Below are 21,712 nucleotides of genomic sequence, written 5' to 3'. Positions count from 1 at the left end.
ATGGTCATATAGATATAGATATACATGAGCAGATAGATCAATATTATTACTAAAGTCTGAAAAGAAGGGGCCAATGATATGGCTCAGAGGAAAAAGGTGCTTGCTGCCAAGACTGATGACCCACCCATTTGATCACCAGAATCCACAGGACATAAATAGAGAACTGACTGTCCCCATGAGTAAAGGTGCACATGTCTGCAGGTGCGTGTGCCACTGTGCACACAGAGGAAGTCAGATGGGAGCTTTGGATATTTTGGAGCTGAAGTCAGAGGCCAGGTCTTCGCAGGATGAGCACATGATTAGATGGACGCTGAGATGTGAACTCTGGTCCTCATGATCTCATGGCAAGAGTCTTCACCACCGACATATCTCACCAGCTCCGGTGTGTAGACTTTCCTTCTTGCACTGTACAGAAGCCTTCTATTTCTCTGCTCAAATGTCACATTTTCCGGGCATGTAAATTAAAAATGTCCACTTACCTGAAAAGGCCGGCCTGGCACAGTATGACTCCTCTGCTGACTAAGTAGGTAAACTCATGCCCTGCCCGGCTTAACCTTGTTATGTAAGGATCACCTGTAAAGTGAGTAGATAATCAATTCCATACTCCAATTTAGCCTTGGGAGCGTTTAAAATTAAATCAGATGTCAGAGAATGGACATGACAGTTGTCAGGGCTCTGGGGGTTGATGGCAGGAACTGGGGAAGACCGGTTGAAAGACACCAATCCTTAGCATGCATAAGTTATGGTGATCTAGTGTATTGCATTATAGTTCTGATCCATGTAGTACTGTGACTACAATTAATAACAATGAATGCTTGAAATTTACTAGGAGAGTGCACCTTAAAATCGCACCCCACGAAAAGCATGTATGAAAAGAAATAAACATGTTAGCAGGATTTATTTAATCACTTTACATTATATACATGTAATAAACCATCACACTTTTATATTTGTAAATACATAGGTTTTTATTTGTTGATTTTCCTACTTTACTAAAGTAGGGAAGGGAAAACTGAAGCAGACAGTGCTTTTAAGTGTAAACAATAAACTTGTATCTGAATGAATGAAGCTGGGATCTCAGGCAGACTCTGACTCGGAAACACTGCCTTTAAGAGCACTGTCTGTCGCCGGAGATTCCTTATATTTTACTGGTGTATATTAATTTATAAAGTAATGGGTTTTATCATGACATTTTCATCCATGCATTGAGGGGAACTTATCCATACCCATGCCCAAGACACTCTTTTATAGGGAGTTCCTAACTACTCATTTCAGACAGAAATTTGTTTAATAGTATGGCCAGATTTTAATCTTTCATCTGAGGGGGTTTGGGGGGAAGGGTATGGTCCCTAGAGGAGCCTGGCCCAAAGAACGGATGTTGTCACCTAGGAGACTGGTGTCAGGTCATTCCTTGCTGGTCACAACTTAAAATATCAAAGGAGAAAGCCCATGATTCCATGCTGACGGACCTGTTTGTAGAGTTCCTCAACATTGCACCGAACTTTGAGGTTTGTCGTTTGCAAGGCTTTTTAGGAGTGATTTGCAGTGTCGACGCCCTAAGCAACTAGGATAGAAAGATGGACCTGGGCGTGCCCTGTGCATCAGAGGCCCAGGAAGCTTGGTGAGGTACAACTGAGAAGCTACAGTTCAGGCAGTACTTACTCCCCGGTTAAATATGGACTTCTAGCCAAATGAAACCAATTGCCTCCTCGCCCCTGATGAAGTTGTACTGTACTCTAGCACGGGCAGATTGCTGAAGAAAGCGGCTGAGGCTATGATGGATTTCCCCCAAGCACTTACAGCTCATTTGTTGACTGAACCCTGCCGTGTCAGGAGACCCTGTCTCAGCTCCTACAATTATGGCTGGTCTGCCGGAAACACGCATAGGTATTGGCAAAGACGGACAAACCATAACGTTTGTTCCAAGTGACCTTACCTGAACTATTACTGTAGCTTGGCTCAGGGCCCATCGGAGGTCACCTGTCCCGTTGATGGGATAGAAGTAGGAACCGGGGGATGACTAGAATGATGTCTCACGACTTTCTAAACCTAATATACGAGCTGCATAAAATGCAGCTCTTTAAGTTTTTTTTTTTAATTCTAGTTTTCAAAATGCAAGCAAATGTAGTCTTATAAAACGTGAGTGATAACAGCTATAGGAGCATATCTGATTGACGGTGACTCAGTTGTTCATATTCCTCGCCAAAAAATAAAAAAAAAAATCTCAAACTTGTCATTTCCACAAGGAACATTAGCTCACTTTAATTACAACCACCATTTATCTTGAATTTATGACAAAATAAATAAATGTCCTACACTCCCTCTGCAGACTCAGAGGCTACAGCGGTTTATTAGCCAGCCCTATTTTTAGAACTGTTTCCCATTTAAAAACAAAACAAAAGAAAGGAAGGAAATAAAAGAAACGTAAAGTGAGAAAAGAAAGCAAGAGTTACGAAGCTGCTAATTTTATTATTCTAAACTGTCGGTGAAACAAACATCTGCCCAAGGCAAAGGGTTAGGCTAGGTGAGGCAGCCAGCAGTTTCGAAGTTCTTCCCACGTTACTGATTCTTTTCAAATCGTGAAGCAATCTTTTCCTAGCACTTAGGAACAACCCAGTAGATTGCCTTCGACTATGCTCCAAACAGTCTGGGATCGCAAAGCCATTCATTTGGCTTGGTATGGGAATGAGGTGAGAGAATGTCTACATTAGACTGTCGGAAGGGGATGCAATTTTACACCTCAGAGAGGCCACTTCCGACGCATGAAAGCATGGTACCCACGAGCCTGGAAGAGAGTCAGAACACCTCAAGGGGAGGGGGACGGGGAAAAGGGGGCGGTGGTCTTAAGGATGAGTGAAGAGGGCTGACCAGAAGAGAAAAACGGTCCGGTTTACCTGGGGCCTGGAGCTCCCCAGACTGATTTGCTCTTCCAGCTGAGTCTGTCCGTACTCTGCCTAAGCCTTGCTGTTTCCCATTCTGACGTGCTTTGTTCCAGGCGCTTGGATGCCAACCACATCAGCTACGTGCCACCCAGCTGTTTCAGTGGTCTGCACTCCCTGAGGCACCTGTGGCTAGATGACAACGCTCTCACAGATGTCCCTGTCCAGGCTTTCAGAAGTTTATCAGCCCTGCAAGCCATGACCTTGGCCCTGAACAAAATACACCACATAGCAGACCATGCCTTTGGAAACCTCTCCAGCCTCGTGGTTCTGTAAGTTTTTTTCTACCACATTCTAAATCCCCTCTGAACTCTTAGCCTCAAAGTGGTGGACCTCAAAACTTGAATGGAGGGAGGTTAAAGGGAGAGGAAAACTCTGAGACCCTCCTAAATGACATACACTTTCCAATTGTGTGAATGATTTAAAAAACATCTATGGGGCTGGAGAGATGGCTCAGCGGTTAAGAGCACTGACTGCTCTTCCAGAGGTCCTGAGTTCAATTCCCAGCAACCACATGGTGGCTCACAGCCACCTGTAATGGGATCTGATGCCCTCTTCTGGTGTGCCTGAAGACGGTTACAGTGTACTCATATACTTATATAAATAAATAATTCTCTTTAAAAAAAATCTATGAAATACCGCCCAATTAGTGATAAACAATGCTGGGCATACAAAGATCAAATCATGCCTCATCTTAGCAGAATCTATTGTACATTTTAAAAGAAATCATCACAAAGCTAAAGAAAAATTTACTGAAATATAATATTATATACTAATAAGTTCTAGGGGTGGAACCTGGTATTACAAAATGCTAGCTGAACAAGTGTTAATACTTTGACAGTATACTATGGTCACAGCCTTGACAAGCATTTTCTCTTAATTAAGAAAAAAAACTCCTATCATTGCTAACCTGGGGATATATCCCAATGGCAGACTGTCTAGTGTCAGCGCCTGGGTTTGAGACCTAGTAGTGATAGAAGAAAGAGAGGGAGACAATAGGGAGAAAGAGGAAAGGGAGGCAAAGGGAGAAAGGGAGAGAACGAGAGGGGAGCGTTGACTCTTGACAGCAATTCTGCTTTTCAATAGCTGTTTTCCTCTTTGAGATCTAGATTACTTTTAGTTCGGTTCGGGTTGGGTTTGTGAACCAAGGTTTCATGTAGACTGGCCTTGAACTTGCTGTGCAGTCAAAGATGACCTTAAAGTCCTGATCCTCCTGCCTCCACCACCCCATGTGCATAATAGAACAGCCAACATTTACCCAGTGCTGATCTCTGGATGCAGTTGCGACCTGAAGGACTAAAAGATCACCTTGCCTGCCGATGGGTTAGTCCCTATGATGAATGTCTGGACTTGGGGCCTCACGCATATAATCCTAGGGTTTAGAAGGCTGAGAGGCAAGAAAGAAGGTTGCAGTGAGTTTGAAAGTCAGCCGAAGGTATAGCCAAGCTGGGTGGGCTACAGAGTTAGATCCTTTAAGGGAGGGGAGGAGGGAAGTCGAGAGGGAGGGAGGGAGAGGAAGATTAGCTACTTAAAGGGAAGAAAGGTGTATCTGAGCTTACAATGTCAGCCATTTCCATTTCCTTCCACAGTTAATGGTCTCATTGCTCTGGGCCTGTGGTGGATCAGAGTATCAGGAAGCGTCATGCACCGTACACCAAGGTTGCTCACCTCATAGCAGCTAGGAAACATAAAGAGAGACTGAAAGGGCTGGAGACCCTGTAGCTCCTTCAAGGACAAGGCCCAGTGACCTAGCTTCCTTCCACTAGGCCCCGCCTCATAGGCCCTACCACCGTCTGGTACAACACCACCAGCTGGCTGCCTTACACTTACAGTTCTCGGCCAGCAAACCTTCCTGAGGAATTTAGATGCTTCTGTTGTTCCCTGCCTGCCCGTTGCTGGTTGACTACCTGCAGGGCACTCAGATGAGAATGTGGACCCATTTGTTTTTGGTTCTCTCCATACCCCCTCTCATCCTAGGCATTTAAAAGACATTGGATAAATGTCACGTAGATCTCACCTGAAACCAAAAAATTATTTATTAAAACAAATATCTAAGTCCAGCAAAAAAATAATAAATTCAAGGGGATATTAACAAATCTCTACTCTGGATTCTTTACGTGAATATGGCGTCGCTGACCCTGAAGAAGCTGACTATGGCCTTTGTTTTGTGCTGGGGATTTTTTCCCCCTAGACTAATTGTTTTTTAAAGATTTTTATTTATTTTTTTATTTTATGTATGTGAGTACGCTCTCACTCTCTTCAAACACACCAGAAGAGGGCATTGTATCCGTTACAGATGGTTGTGACCCACCATGTGGTTGCTGGGGATTGAACTCATGACCTCTGGAAGAGCAGTCAGTGCTCCTAACCGCTGAGCCATCTCTCCAGCCCCCTGGACTAATTTTTTCAACCCTGCCTCCCTTAAACCCATTTTCCCCAAAGTCTCTTTGGGAGTTAGCCTCCTTTTCAGTTGTATACACAGCTGTTCTCACTGACTCTGGCAGAAGTGACATATCAACCAAGCCTAAGATGATAATTGTAGGCATTAATAGTTGGTCAAGATTACCAATCCTGGGCAACAGAAGAAGGCTGATCACTGTTCCCTGTAGCTAAAATCCTTTCTTGCTGACCTATAGCTCAATCCTGGGAATGGAGTCCACAGGCGGCCCTCCCTCCGTCCCATGACCTCAGTGATGTTCAGCGTCTCTGTTGAATACTCTATGTCTCCAAGTCACACCGAGCAAACCACACTGTAGTTACAGTGAAAGGGCGAATTATTCACATCACCACACACAGTAGTTATCGTAAACGATATGCCGTAGAATCTCGCCCACTGAAAGCAGCACAGGAGTTAATGTTCATTTCTTACCATCCGTGCATCCTTTACAGGTCTTTGGGTTTAGAAATCCGAACTGCAGTTTCTAGCTTTCCTTGTCCCATCCACCTTCTCTCGACTGTTCCTGACTGCCTGTCTGCTCTCTTCCAGGCATCTCCATAATAATAGAATCCACTCCCTGGGAAAGAAATGCTTTGATGGACTCCACAGCCTGGAGACTTTGTGAGTTGACCTTCTGTTTGTTTCCCTTTTCCCAGTGTTTTCATGAATATTCTGAAGGAATCAAAACAGTCTTAAAGCCAAACGTGATGTTTGGCTTGGTTAATTGCCTCAGCCTTAAACAGATATTTACAGAGGTTTTGTCTTACAGACACACACACACACACACACACACACACACACACACAGAGAGAGAGAGAGAGAGAGAGAGAGAGAGAGAGAGAGAGAGAGAGAGAAACAATAAAACTTCAATTCCACTTTAATCTCTTGAGAGTGGCAAATTAGTGGGGATAATTAAAGTTAAATGCAATCTGCTAAGTAAACCATGACTGCTTGCTTAGAAAAGTATATTCTGCACTGAGGAGCACTCCCTCTTGCCAGGAGTGCTGAATTGGGTGTGAGTTGGGTCCTCTGCTGAAGGGAAGCTTCCGACCCCAAGATCCAGCCCCCAAATTAGGAATGAGATTCATACTGAAACAACCCAAGGGACTATGTCATATGGAATATGTGCATGATCACTGATATATACATTGTTTGAATCAGTTTTACAAATACCCTATTAAGCAGCCATTCCTACCCTGCCTTAGATAGTACCACTGAGTTACTTTGCCAGGACAACAAATTTAGCCTGTAGCAGAGGTTCAAAGTTCCACTGGACGCAGTGGCATGTGCCCATGATCTCGAGCTAGTCATAAGGCTAAAGCAGAGTGTCACTTGAGTCCAGAAGTCTGAGCTTCACCTTGGCCAACATAGAAGATCCCTATCTCAGCAAACAACAACAAAAATAGCTCAGACTCTTGTCGGTACTTTTGATAAAATGGAGTCCAGTCAGCCGATCATATCCTAGATCCCAGAACCAAAACAGAGGATATCACAGTCTATCTGGAGCACAAGTTCCCCCTCCCCCTCCCTCTTCCTCCTCCTCGACCTCCTATAGGAGATGGTTTTAAATGCCCTGTTGAGCCATCGACACGCAATAAGGGAGGGCAGCAGGTAGCAAGGAAGGTAGTTGCATGGATATCCTCAAGTCCCTTCCCATTTTACTGCTGAAATACAAAACATTTACTGTATTTCAATATTTCAAGGCCTTGTGGTGATCACAAAACCGTTTTCTATGACCTTGGGAACATGGTTCATTTGCATACAGACTTTAACCACTTACCCACGGTCTATTTAGCTTCTAACTAGTTCTGGATCAACCAGCTTCCTGAGATACCCTCTATTCTGGGTCTTCTTATAACAGATGAAGACCCACAACTCTCCTTCCAGAATGACTTGTCATTGTTCGCTTCTCCAAGGGAGAACTCATCCAGGCATAACCTTGACAGCATAGGACAGTATTTTCTATCAGCCGCTAGGAAAAAGTTACAATGTCTCTCTCGTTAAGTAACACTTTCTCACTGGTATCCACAGAACAATTGGAGAGGAAAAACAAATAAACAAACAAAAAAACAAACAACGAACAAAAAATGAAAAACAAGATCAGCTTTCCTGGGTGTTTCCACAAATGCTTTTCCTGTCCCCAGTCCTGAGTGAAGAACCAACCTTAAAGAAAAATGCTTCTAAGTACCACAAAGCAAAAAGTTTCAGGACAAAAATCTGTACATCTTTCTGTCTGGCCCCACTTTGCCCAGGGCTACAGAGGATCAGTAAATTGGTTATTCCCAACCTCTTCCTTTCGCTGACTAGAAAGCTAAGTAATTTATAAGGGTCCAGTCATCGTTTAATCAAAAAAAAAAAAGACCATCTGGAGAGATTTACAAACAGGAAGAAAATTTATGTCCACAAAAGAAAAGAGTTTCCTGCCTGCAGAACAGCTTAAGAATGGCTTCTGCCAGACAAGTAGGAATCTTGATTCATGTCAAACTCAGCCAAATTACCTTTCTCTTAAAATTAAATAGCAATTCTTGTCTACCGAGGAGGATCTAACCACATCTGATTGCCTTACCAAAAGGGTTTTCTGTGTCATTTGGGAAATCCGCCATACACAGGGACCAGACAGCAGTCCCTTTTCATGTGAAGAGGTAGGTAGAGTAAGCCCATAAACCATGTGTGAGTAATGGGGTTGAAAGCCAGTTGTGTCATTACGGAGAGAGAAATGGATGATTCTGAGGTTCTCTGGCGCTTCTATCACTGTTCGTGAGGGATAATAGCAGGGCTCTGCCTCACAAACCAAGACAAACATCAGATTTCTGAACGAATCGTCCTTTGTGACTCTGGGGAAACTTTAGACTTCACATCCTTGTTAAGAATCCCGTGTATCATATAAACCTTTCCAAATACATGTCTTGTCCTGGACTTCAGGCGGGTGAGACACAGGCTCTCCCTATGAGCCAGGAACAAGGCAGTTCTCATGTCCTGCTTCCTAGGAGGACAAGAACAGGAATGTATCTTAGGACTGAAGAGTGCAAACAGCAGCTGCTAATTCAGTGAACCAGGTCCCAGTGAAGAGGTCCATCCTGAAGTGATCAGAGCCCACCATGCAAGCATCACTCCTCCTGGGAACCTAAAGCTGCAGCGGGCCTCTCCCTGTTTTAAATGACCCAATGAAACCATTGGTTTTTGGCAGGAAATTTCTGTTCTTTGGGGTCATGACTATTGGAACGCAAATGTTTTCAGACTGTTGGTGGCCAGGGCCCTAGAGATAGCTTAGCAGGTGAAATGACTTGCAGCTCAACACAACTGGGTTCCTCTCCTGGAACTCACCAGAGGAAGGAGAAAAATCAGCTCCCCAAAAGTGTCTTCTTACTTCCACAAGCAAGCTTGATGCTCACACATACGCACACCAACACACACACTTCAAGCACACTCAATACAATAAGTTGTATTTCATGCCCCAATAAACCCTCTCCTGAGAGAGAAGGGAGAGCTTTCATTGATGCTATGGGTGTTGTGGAATAGCACAGCAACTCGCCTTGTAAATAAAGTAAATAGATGTCTTTACCAAACATTCCATTTACTTATTTCCAGAGATTTAAATTATAATAACCTTGACGAATTCCCCACTGCAATCAAGACACTCTCCAACCTCAAGGAACTGTAAGTGTTAAGACAGGCTTGATGAATGAACTTTTATTCTTTGTAAATATATTTTAAAATTGCATGATTATTATTATGTACAATAGCTGAAATTTTTTAAGTTTACATAATGGTGAAGTGCACTCGGATATGTTTTAACTGATTTCCATAATCAAAGTCACCAGAATTTTAAAATTTATATGTGACCTCCCATATTTGTATGTAAAAACATACATTTTTATATTTATATAACCTTTTTCCTAATGTTCTAGTACCATTGACTTTTGCTATATATATAGTAACACAACTATAATAGAGTTTAGTTATCTGTTAAACATTTCTATGAATCTAGACATTTTTGAGTTGCATAAATATAAAATTACACGAGTAAAATTATGTGTCCTCTGTGTAGGGATAGATGCCTTCAGAGATATTACATGAATTATTCTTAAATGCTAGGTGAAGCTTATTTAATGTTTTAAATGTTTAATGTTTTAAGCACAATTTCACTAAAGGTAAACCAACTCTTGACCATTGGGTGTTTTTAATGAGATTTTCCTTTTATCTAAAAGGACAAAAAAAAAAAACTGAATAGCTTCGGATATACATATATATGACCTTATTTCCACAAAGCAGATGGATAGAGTAGGTTGTTTATATGGAAAAAGTTTCTGTGGGTTCTACCTCAGAGAATCACATGTGTATCAAACAGCTGGGTAGCGTATTGACAGAGGGAGGCAGCCCTAACTGTCACACATGCGCAGAAAACACAGAGAGTCTTGAATCTGCTTCTCGGTCATTCGGACTACATTTGCCCCAACCGGGGGAATTGATTTGTTGTTACAGACCCACTAATCCTTTTCCTCTTAAAGAGGCGCCCTAAATCTCTACTTCACAGTGGCAGCGTCAATTTTCCCTTCTTCCAGCTTCAAGTGATCTTAATCCTCTCTCCAAAGATAGCTCCCACTCAAGCTGTTAAGCAACAGTTCTTTACTGGATATCAACAAAACGACTTCCCTTCATAACATGATATCCTGTTTCTATAAAGCGCAGTTGGGATTTGCACAGCCTCTCTCCCTCTTTCAAGACTGGAGCATGGGATTCCCTTTGCTCCTCTGCCGTAAATGAGGACGCTCACAGTTCGTGATGCAGGGAGGCGTGACCTGTACTCCGGCTACTACTAAAGATGCTGATTATGGTTACATGGTAGGGCAAAGAGGGCTAGTAAACACACACACACACACACACACACACACACACACACACACACACACACACGCAAAGACTTTCTGTAATATTTGTCTCTCTTTCTAGAGGATTCCACAGCAACAATATCAGATCAATACCAGAGCGAGCATTCGTAGGCAACCCTTCTCTTATCACAATGTAAGTGTCCATTGCGCTCTTTTAACTTGTCCTTCCTGCCATATAACAGTTTTAAATATGTTGCACAATTAAATATAATGAGATGAATGCTGTGTATCGATGCGAACGCCTGTATTTTGTCACAGTCCATGTAATAATCTGTACAGAAGTGTCGTCGACATTGGTGTATTTCATGAGGTTTCAACTACACACTGAAATGATACTGAAGATTGGTATTTTATATAATACAGATGCCATCTCCGGGCGCATCTCCAGGAGTCACACGTCACAGCTCATCTTACAAGGACTTTTGCTTACCTATGTTTTCCAATGCATAAAGCTGATCTTAGGACATCCCAATGCTAGGTCACTTAGTCATTCAAGAATTCAACCCAAGTGCTCTAGAAATATAAATGATTATATACAAATAGGGGGTCGTTGCAGACAGTTTGTCTCTGACTAAACTGCTGCCATGAGTGTTTAGTGGAAGGAATACTGTTTTGTGGTCTCCGCCTATTCGTTCACAAGCCCCAGCCTTGAGTCGCATCTAAACAAAAGTACAACGTAATTCTAGAAAGATGCGTGCATTCTAGAGAGGAGAGTATAAGGACTCATATATTATAAAATAGACTTATAATCACAGAGTACCAATGATTTTGTTTCACACTTCACACAGGTAGAACATTTATTAGGCATCAACATTAAGAGAATAAAAATGTGTAGTGACTTGGTTGGCTTTTAGATAGAAGATGCTCGTCCAAGGTAGGTTTGGGGATCATATCGGCCTTCCTGAGATCTATCTTAAGAAGGTGAGTAAAGGCAGTTATTGAAATTGGCCTAAGGATACAGTTTGCCAGGGATTCTTCCTGGGCTAACTCGGCAGAGAGGCTTTCTGAAACCATGTGTCATTTGTCACAAATGAGCTGAAACGTCCATTGAGCCTTGACAGCTGGGGAGGAGGAGGGAGCTAATACGCAGGCAAACAAAATCATTCATCACCTCTGAAATGTGCTGGCAATATTTTGGCAAACTAAGGGCTTTGCATTCTATTGCTTAATAAACATTAGGCCTCATTAGAGAGCATTTGCATATTAAAAGACTAGTGGGATTGCTTGGCTTGGCCACTCTTCCTTTCAGCCCCGGACTGGTGTTTAATCACTCTTCTGGCATACCCACAGTGATGCACTTTCTCCCCTCCCTCCACCCTCCTCACACACGAGCTTCCATCTCCTGTCACCCGATGACTTTCCAACACAGCCACCTCTGTGTGTGTTCCGCTCCAAGCCCTGTCAGCTGGTGGCCCAGCCTTCATTTCTGCCTCTGCAGTCTCCAGCCCAGTGCCCTCTTTTGATCCTTACTTCACCCCCTCCCCTGTTAGCCATTACTTCTCGATCTTCAGCAGCGTGGATGAGGCTGGCCTCCCTGTCTCCGCCATCACCAGAGATGCTTGAAACAGCATCCTCCTTGCCACTCTGTTGCTATGAAACAAACATCCAGGATGCAAGCTCCTTGCCCTGACATCCACAATCTTCCACAGCCCACCTTCCTAACTACTTCCCCAAAGCTCTCGCCAACAAGGCCGTAACCCAGCTAAGCTAGGTTTATACAACATAAAGATTCCATCCCTGCACGAAGATGATTGGAACTCTGTCTTTCACATGTGCTTCGAATGGTATTCCATCAATTTTTTTAACCCTCCCTGTAACAAATGAGAAAGAGGCTTCCAGAGAACCCCAGACCCTTTTTATGGTAGTGGTGATATTTCTGCAGTACACATGCAAGCACATATATTCATACCTTCCCGGTGTGTACATATTTACACATGTGTAATTATGTGCATATACATATATAGTATAGTCAAGGAAGGTGTGCTATGAGAACTCCACTTGAAGCCATAAAGCCATTCTTTTTTAAAGGTTTATTTGTTTTATGTGAGTACACTGTATGCCGTTGTTGTCTTCAGACACAGCAGAAGAGGGCATCGGATTCTATTACAGATGGTTGTGAGCCACCATAGGGTTGCTGGGAATTGAAAAGCAATCCGTGCTCTTAACCACTGAGCCATCTCTCCATCCCCATTCTTTTTCACTTTCATATTCTTCGAGAAGTCCCTGCACATATGCCCTGTATCTTGATCATGGGCCACCCAGGTTTCCCCTCCCCCACTGCAGTTCTTTTAATGATTGTCTAATCCCAAGGGAAAGGAAGAGGTGAGAAGTGGCCTGGAAAGCACTTAGGTGTGCTAGATAACAAATGTTGTATGAGACGTCAAATTTGCATTAGCTTTTCCAGTTGTGACCCAAAGCCTGTGACCACGAGGATCTAGGAGATAGTGAGCTTCCTGGATATCCGAGCCTCGACTTTCTCACTGGCAAATGAAAAAACTGTTTCTACGCTGCAGATCCAAGTTGCTGCACAGATTAGCTGCTCTGTCAGACAAGATGTGCTGCTGCTTGTTTGACTCCAGCTGATGCCAGGCTCCTTTAGGCGAGGACATTTTATCATTCCTCTTGAACCGCCAGCATTTGGAATAATTTCCAGTGATAGCTTCTTCTTTTTTTTTTTTTTTTTTTGGTTCTTTTTTTTTTTTTTTTCGGAGCTGGGGATCGAACCCAGGGCCTTGTGCTTCCTAGGCAAGCGCTCTACCACTGAGCTAAACCCCCAACCCCGATAGCTTCTTTAATGAACAAATCATCTTTAAATCTCTGTACTCCCTAGCTCACAGTGTGAGCATGGATTTGGTGTATCTAATTGAACTTTCCCCATGCCTCAGGTAAGAAATCTATGTGGAGCTCCACAAAGCAGTTCAGCGAGATTTTGATTCCATTTAAAAGTCTATAAAACAGAATGTTGTTAATGTTTTAACAATGTCTCCCATTTTAGACTCAGAACTAATTCAAGAAACTTCTTACACTGGGTAAACCCCACAGTATATCATTGCTTCTCAATAATGTGGAGTGCTTTGTAGATGTTATGGTAGTTATATTTAATCACAATAGAGCCTTCTGTAAATATAAAGATGGCAATAGATAAATGATAGATAATACGTAGATACATATATAGATATAGTCACGTATGACAGATATGATAGATAATAGATACATAGGTGTAGATATGATAGAGATACATGATTGATGATATAGATAAATGATAGATGATAGATATACTGAATTGCAACTTAAATTATGTTTTCGTTACTGAGTATTCAAAGTGTTGGAAGCAGACAAAGTCTTTAAGTACAGTTAGTTAATTCACATACTTTTACACTTCGTAACTATTATTCATATGAGCCCTGCTGTGCAAATGTTAATTTTTTTTGTTTTTACTAATCTTGGAGGTAGGCATACAAAGTTTGAGTTTCATCATGACATCTTACACATTGTTATTTTTCTTTGCTCTAAATCCTCCTCCCCCCAAAGTCTCTCCCCTTTAAATTTTATATGGTAAAGATTCCTTACACCACACACACAGAGAGAGAGAGAGAGAGAGAGAGAGAGAGAGAGAGAGAGAGAGAGAGAGAGAGCGCTCAGAAAGCAAGCTAGTGAGATAGTGAGATGATTCAGCAGGTCCTTGCCTCTGAGCCTGAGAACCTGAGTTTGATGGTGGAAGCCCACATCCACACCTTATCCTCTTACACAGAGAACTCCATTCCACAGCTTGTCATTATATATATACACTGTGTCCCATATATTCACTGTGGCAAGCACTGGAGTCCATGACACACAGAGAAGCGAACGAAAGAATGAATGATCTTGAAGTGTGAGTGGAAACACTTTTGACGTTCACTTGAAACTGAGTAATGGGGATGTACAGTAAAAAAAAAAATCAGTAAAAAACAGCAAATGCACATTAACATACTTGTTGAAATATATATTCTCTTGGACATCAGCTTTATTATAACACATTGGTGCTTGGATTTTTCAGACATTTCTATGACAATCCCATCCAGTTTGTTGGAATCTCTGCTTTTCAACACTTGCCTGAACTAAGAACGCTGTAAGTGTCGACCGCCCTTAAATGCTGCCTCCACTCAACCAGTAGTCTGGCTGGAAGACCGAACGAGTGCTGCAGCTACAAGTGCTTGGGGGAGCGGGTAGTAAAAATGAGCCCTTTCTAGAATCTTCTCCAAATAACACTTCCATATTTCTCCTAGGACTTTGAATGGTGCCTCGCAAATTACTGAATTCCCTGACTTAACGGGGACCGCAACCCTGGAGAGCCTGTGAGTATTTGAGTAGACCCCTAGCTCCTCCAAGAACATGCATTAACTTTGGAGCTGACCTACCCCAACATCCATGAATCAAAACATGTCAGTGCGTGACATGGGAATGAGAGAATTATGTCTGGCTTGTGTTTTAACAGGACTTTAACTGGAGCAAAGATCTCGTCTCTTCCCCAAACCGTCTGTGATCAGTTACCTAATCTCCAAGTGCTGTGCGTATCAGTAAGGCAGTAATGTTGTATAAACAGGCGACTTTCCATTTAGGGGTAAAATGGCAGACAGTATCTCAACAGTCCTTGGAAATGAGGGGAAAGTTCTTTCCTTGCAGGTCTCCAGGAGGTCATGGTTCCTCCTTTTCCTCCTTTGGGTCAGGCTCCCAGCCGTTACCCTGGTAGCCATCATAGCATATCTTTGCTCTCAAGAACAAACAGCTGCCTATTAGAGTTGTAATTGGTATACATTTCCCTTCAGAAAATGAATGTGAACAAGCAAAAAAACAAAACAAAACAAAACAAAACTGCATTTCCTCTTTTAAAGGTTTCACAGAGTAGAATAAAATAGCTTAATGGACCAACAACCTAATATTAATGTCAAAAATAAAATTATCAAACAGGCACCAACCTTGATAGGGAGACTAAACATTTTTGGTACAGTTATGGACAGCGTGTTCTAATGTTTCTTCTGGTGGCCAGTCAGCTTGAATGTTATTTCTGTTGCTTCCGAACCCATTTACCCCTGCCTTTCCCATGTTTCATTAAAAAGTAGTTTACAGGGATTTGAATAACTTTATTTTGACATTTTGCTTTTTTCTCCCCCTGTCAATGCCACTCAACCCTTTTGTTCTCTCAAGCATTGTTGGGACTCGTGATAAGGACACGAGCTCTCTTATAAAATGGTTCTTCTCTCGTGGAATTGAAGTCTTTCACAATCAGTCAGCCTCCTGTTGTGTCAACATAAGCTTCTCTTGGCAACTGAACCAGCACAGTGCAGATGTATAGGATGAGCTGTCTGCTGCATGATTGATTCTGCCCTTCCTCATGGTTCCCCGGGCTACCCTGTCACTGCAGATGCGGTGATAGTGTGCAGTAGCAGCCCACAGGAGGCTTCGTCGGTCACATTTGTCTGAAGGCAGAGGTATAAAGCAAGCCTTGATCTGGCCCCCATTTCTCTATGAAGAGTGGTTACAGACATAGGAACTAAGAATCCTGGATACGTTAATGGAAGTTATGCTTCAAGAAAGCAATGGGACTTTCGTTTTGTTTACTTTTATCTTGTATAGGTGTGTTCACATAGTGTCAGTGTGCTGATGTCCCATAAGGTTCCATTTTGGGGACAGATGACCACCTCAGGCATTGCTCTTCACCAAGAGCAGCCAGGACACTTAACCACCGATCTCTCCTGTAGTCTTAGCAGTTAGGAAAATCGTGTAGAAGGACCACAAGTCAGAGACCAGATCAGGCTACAGAGCAATCTGGGATAGGTACCAAGTCTGTCTCAAGCAAGTAAACAAGCAGAGAAAGATGCTATTCCTTCTTGTTGGAACTTGAACTATGTGTGCTTGAACTAGGAGTGCTTCGTGAGTTGCCATTTTCAGAGCTCCACCTACAAAGCTCGTTGGTTCTCTAGGATATAGCTGCTGCCAGTCATCTTCTCTTTTAAGAAGAAAACCAAAACAAACATCAGCAAGTGCTCAGGCCAGGATAGTAACCAAGAGAAACCTATTGATTTTGAGACTCGAACCCAGGACGTTGATCTCCTACTACAGGGTCTTTTGGGAGCATTGGTCTAAGAGCTACACTCTGTTGTTGTTGTTGTTGTTGTTGTTGTTGTTGTTGTTGTTGTTGATTAACACATGAGATTTCATTGTGAGGTGAGATGTCCTCCTCTTGCTTTACCTTCAAAGAAACCACCGAGTCCACTATTTAGGCCACGTGTGTGTTCTTCACTCACTAGCTGACATTCTTACAGAAGTCATCCCACGTCATGAGGATATCCGCATCCCTGTCACAAGGTGATCCCAGGATTAAATTTAAGTAAAGCTATGAGCAAGGAGCCTATGCTAGGAATGCTGGGTCCATGCTAACCCTGGAGTCATGACGTAGAAGGTAGACAGAACGCAGTACTATGTCCTTGTGTTCGAGGTTTTCTATACTCCCTCCTCAGACACGCATAAGAATGAGGAGACGCTCCCATAGTTCCGCCTGTGACCCCAGTTCCTGGGGAGGCTGAGGCAGGAAGATCCAAAGCTCAACAACTGCCTGGGCTCCACAATATTAACATGAAAAGCAATGGTCCCCCTGAGCAGCCTGAAGAAGTGAATGAACGTCATTATCCTCTTTGATAATGTCGAAGTCACTCCTTTTCAACAACATGGCGGCATACAGTTAAACAGGTCCATTTTGCATAGGTGTATAGATTCTTTGTTTTGCTGAGTTTATTTCTTGTTTGTTTAGGGGAACGGGGTAGTCTTTCAAACCTCTCGTACTTATATACAAACTTGTATGTAAAATACAGATGTGTATTACATACACATATTTACAGACAGCTTCATTTGAATTATTTATATAGAACAATTGAACTCTTCCTATATAAACCCCATTCACTCAATAAATGCAAGATAAATTATAAGGATAGGATAAACTGGTCAATTATAAGAATAGAATAATTAAGAGCCTCTTAGAAAATACTGATTTTTTTTTCAGTTGTTTTGGTGGTTTTAAGAATTAGAATCAAGCATGAAAATGGTTAGTTGATTAGCTGATAACTTCTAAAACATGAGACAAAATTTTTTTTGCCTCTGTGTTACTTTATCTACTAGTTTTCTTTCTTTTTTTTTTTAAACTTTCTGCAAATTACCATGGCTTGTTTTAAATTAGTTATAGTATAGTATAAATATGTCCAGATGTTTTTGTTGTTCTGTAATTTGTTGAGTTTTGGCTGAGGCCTCTCTTAGACTTCTCCCCCTCCTAGTGATTGATTTCAAAGTTAGTGCTATGTTTTGAATGGTTGGGTTTTGTTTTTAAGTTGATTAGGAAAGAACCAGCAATGACTTGTGTTAGCTGTAGAAAAATGGCAGTTGGCAGAGACAGGGCACAGTTATTTAATTTAATCTGTATTCATTTCAGGAAGATAAGAGCTAGAACATTGTGGATCACCACTAACAAAAATAAATAAATTCATTAAGTAAATTATTTAAATCAATTAAAGAAGTATAACTTACATTTCTGTAAGTATCTGAGCTCCTTGCCTAATGCAGTAATGCCTGTGTCTACCTTCTGTAGGTCAGGGCTGTGGGGTTGTCCGGAGAGTGCCTTTGAGGGTTTTGAAAAGAAGAGGAAGACGCATTTCCCTAAGATTAATGTATAACAGGTTTTTCTCTTTTGCACCTTTTGCTTTCCAGAGATTTGTCTTACAACCTGCTCGAAGACTTACCCAGTTTGTCGGGCTGCCAAAAGCTTCAGAAAATGTACGTTTTCAAAAGTCTTTAAGTAACTCAGCAAATAAAGTCAGAAACCCAAAATTCCTATTGTTCGGGGTTATTGGTTATTCCATGCTGGTCCTCACGTCCTCACTGGCAGTACATTGGCATTTATCCTTCTGACACACGCGAGGTGTGGTGTGGAGAGTGCTGGGAAAGTTTGGTAACAGTGCCTTTCTCATCCATCTACGGTGACATCAATTTTCTCCTTTGTTTTCTCCAACTCGGTGTAATAGGAATTGTGTGAGTCTGAGTTTGGGAACTTTTCCTTTTTCATTCAGACAAAGTCTCATGCAGCCCAGGCTGGCCTCAATCTTCCTCCTCCTGTGCCTTCTTGTCTCTGTCTCCCCAGAGCTGAATGACAGGTGTGTGTCGCACAGGCTAAATGGTGCTAGTTCTGAATATGACAAAAACTTGGTTTTTGTTTCATGATGGTCATCTCCACAGGAGATAACGCGTTTGTCACTGGAGGTGCCACGGATAATTTTGGAGTTCTTCTTTTAAAACTACTTCATCCACAAATGTTGGAAACATTAACTCTGACATCTCTGACATCCGTCTTCGGAACTCTTTCTTTTCAGTGACCTGCGGCATAATGAAATCTATGAAATTAAAGGTGGCACTTTTCAGCAGTTGTTCAACCTCCGATCTCTGTGAGTACCATCTCCCGCACCCCCTCGGCGCTGACTGCTTCTCTCTCTCAGACTCCTTCTTGGGCTCTCTTGACTTCTTCTCACTCCATGATTGCTTTTACCATTGTCATACTTGTTTTGTTATTTTAAAAAAAAAAACAAATATTTTGCTTCTCACAATTTCCAGGAAGAAATCTAGAAGTAGCAAATTTGTATCTGGGCATGGTAAATAGAGCTTTAATCAAAGTTCCTGGGAGACAGAGGCAAGTAGATCTCTGTGACGTTGACACCAGTCTGGTCTGCTCAGCAGGTTCCAAACTAGTGGGGACGACATAGTAAGACCGTGTCGCAAAATATACATTTTTAAAAATTAAAAAATAGGAGTGGCAAATTCATGATTATGCTCTCAACCAATCCATTAAAATGCATTCTTCATTTAAAGACAAAACAACAATAACAAAAATAACAAAAATAATAAATAAAAAAAAAGGGGAGAAGGGAGGCCAATCTGCTCAAAGGCCTGCACGATGCTCCTGTCTGCAACCTAGAGAGCTGGAGAACAGAGCCCGGGAATCTGTGTTTTAGCAAACCTACCACGGTTACAGTTTCAGTACAACAATACTAGAAAATGCTTCTGTGTCTAGGGCAATCGTTATGCAAATATCTAATTTTGTTTTATGATTTAAAATGTTGGAAGTAGTTCAAACCCAAGAACCCAAGTTCAATTCCTAGACCCGGGTGAAAAGCCTGGTGAATTCTCACACACTCGTTAACCCAGTATTGGGAGGACAGGGATGAGCAGAGCCCTGGGGTTTACTGGCCGCCCACCCCAGCCCCACGAAGTAAACTCAAGTTCAGTGAGAGGCCCCGCCTCAAAAAAACATGGCGGACGACCGCCATTCGTAGACTATCTAGACACCTGAGATAGTATTCGGCTGCTGGATTCATATGGAAGGAAGAAAATCTCCTTCCGAAGCCATTCCACGGGAGCTTGACTATTCTGTGAATTCAGTTTGCCTGAAGTTACTCAGGGGGCCTAGCATCATGCACTTCTCTCAACCTGAGAAAGGTCGACTCTGATCACCTCTGACTTCCTCTACTTACCTTAACGTGCTAGACATTTCAAAAATAAATTCTCCGTAGAAGACTTTCTAGCCTTTGCGAGGCTCTGACTGTGTTCCCCAGCACCGAGGAAGGAAGAAAGGAAGGAGGAGGAGAAGGGAGAGGTCTTAAATTCATAGTTCACTTCTGAGAATGTGGAAGTCCTTGCCTCTGAGTAGAATTATCTGGAGAAGTTTACACTAAAGATTTTATTCCTACTCACTACTCTTCACTTCGACATATATGTATGGACAGGTAGATCTCATTTCTCTGTAAAATATTTTTCCTTGCTTTGAAGGATTTTATTTCTAACATGTTTTCTTCTATTTTACGTGCATCTCCGTCAGGAATTGTCTGTATCTTTTGGTGAGAATTTTCTTGAAAGCATCTGCCTATTTCAGGGTCTGACATACAGATGCGGCACGCACAAATGGTTGGATCAGTTTCACTGTGTGCCCGGGATCATTTTGTAATTTGAACGCCACTTTTTCATCAGAGAGAGACACCCCGACATTTGCCTCTTCTCGCTCCCCAATCTCCAGTCATTTTAGAAAAACTGCAATAAAAATGTATATCCGTGTTAAAGTCAACCTTCCTAGCAGGAAGCTAATAAGAACTAAAGCATCTACCTGATTATCTCAAACAGGGTTGATTTAAAGTTCTATCTTTAGTGATTCTATGCCTTTCTATCTTTATCCAAAGGAGAATTCGATGAGCCAGCTATTCCCCATTTAAGTAGGAATTACATAGAGTAGATTCTGGATACGTATGATACAATGTTGAGTGCTCTTTTTAACATAATCTTCTCATTTCCTTTTTAAAAAAAAACAAACAGGAACTTAGCCCGGAATAAAATTGCCATTATTCACCCCAACGCTTTCTCTACGTTGCCGTCTCTAATAAAGCTGTGAGTATCCCCTTGCTGGTTTAGGAGATGTTTTTCAATAATGAGGGACCATCTAGTTAGTGAAAGCATTAGCTGTCTGAAGTCACGCCCAGTGCACAGCCAGTGTGCTGTGTTCTCCCTGCCTGAGCTGCTTCCTGACCAGGGAAGATGCTCTATTCCTCCAGGGCCATATGAGCTCTTGTGGGGATCCCTAGGTGACAGCTGAGCCACCAGGCAGAGTGTGATAAGAATTCATTTCTTCTCTCCCGATCCTCCAGAATCACCTGCTAAGCCTTTTACTGATCCTTCCTATGTGTTTTGAAATAAATGTGTATTTCCCCTTGCTTTTAGATGCCCCTGTTTGGCAAAATGAGGTCAAATATGTTACAATTTCGATGCATTTAAAACGTGTCCCCCTGCAGTTCTGATTGTGAATAGAAAAGCCATCAGAAACTAGAACCAACACGGTTAGCTTAGAAGTTTCTGATTGAGCAGTGTAATTGTCTTCACATCAATTGTCTTTAGGCTATTTTCGTAAACATGCACGTTTTATGCTGGTGTAGACTACTAAAAGCCTATTGTTTGATGTTCTGCAGGGACCTATCATCCAACCTCCTTTCGTCTTTCCCTGTGACTGGGTTACACGGTTTAACTCACTTAAAATTAACGGGGAACCGCGCCTTGCAGAGCCTGATACCATCTGCAAACTTCCCGGAGCTCAAGTGAGTTTGTCATTAAAACGAACAAGATACATTTGTGCTCATGTGAACGGACAGACAGGGTGTAGTGGTTTCTAAATAGATGAGGCCATGAGACCCTTCTGAATTGGGTTTCATGCCCTCAGTCCCCACCCCTGGGACACTGTGAGGACAAGCCCGAAGTGGAAAACTGTCTTCCTGACCACCTTTCCTTTCCCTCTCAAAGATGCTTCCTAGAATCACAGAGTTCGTGGAAAGAGTTTAAAAAGCACTGATCCATGGGATATATAGTGGGCCGAGTAATTAAATAACATTGTA

At 42.2% G+C, this 21,712-nt stretch overlaps 1 protein-coding gene and 1 non-coding gene across 3 annotated transcripts in view; one reads left to right on the top strand and one right to left on the bottom strand.

Annotated features, from left to right (window-relative positions):
• The window catches only part of Lgr5 (leucine rich repeat containing G protein coupled receptor 5), a 134,818-nt gene that overhangs the window by 105,849 nt on the left and 7,257 nt on the right, over positions 1 to 21,712 (top strand). For both annotated transcript variants that reach the window (XM_087556330.1, NM_001106784.1), the window contains exons 5-15: positions 2,996 to 3,211; positions 5,926 to 5,997; positions 8,965 to 9,033; positions 10,327 to 10,398; positions 14,302 to 14,373; positions 14,531 to 14,599; positions 14,740 to 14,811; positions 18,000 to 18,065; positions 18,659 to 18,730; positions 20,646 to 20,717; positions 21,293 to 21,418. In XM_087556330.1, the coding sequence (XP_087412456.1) occupies positions 2,996 to 3,211; positions 5,926 to 5,997; positions 8,965 to 9,033; positions 10,327 to 10,398; positions 14,302 to 14,373; positions 14,531 to 14,599; positions 14,740 to 14,811; positions 18,000 to 18,065; positions 18,659 to 18,730; positions 20,646 to 20,717; positions 21,293 to 21,418 (978 nt within the window). The remainder of the gene's footprint in view (positions 1 to 2,995; positions 3,212 to 5,925; positions 5,998 to 8,964; positions 9,034 to 10,326; positions 10,399 to 14,301; positions 14,374 to 14,530; positions 14,600 to 14,739; positions 14,812 to 17,999; positions 18,066 to 18,658; positions 18,731 to 20,645; positions 20,718 to 21,292; positions 21,419 to 21,712) is intronic.
• Positions 12,969 to 13,042, bottom strand: Trnap-agg57 (transfer RNA proline (anticodon AGG) 57). Its single transcript has one exon. It is a non-coding gene; the product is annotated as a tRNA-Pro (tRNA).

Source organism: Rattus norvegicus, chromosome 7 (genome assembly GCF_021556685.1).
Source record: "Rattus norvegicus strain SHRSP/BbbUtx chromosome 7, alternate assembly SHRSP_T2T, whole genome shotgun sequence".
Classification (NCBI taxonomy): domain Eukaryota; kingdom Metazoa; phylum Chordata; class Mammalia; order Rodentia; family Muridae; genus Rattus; species Rattus norvegicus.
Note: the sequence above shows the minus strand (reverse complement) of the source record. Positions and strands in the feature narration are given on the sequence as shown.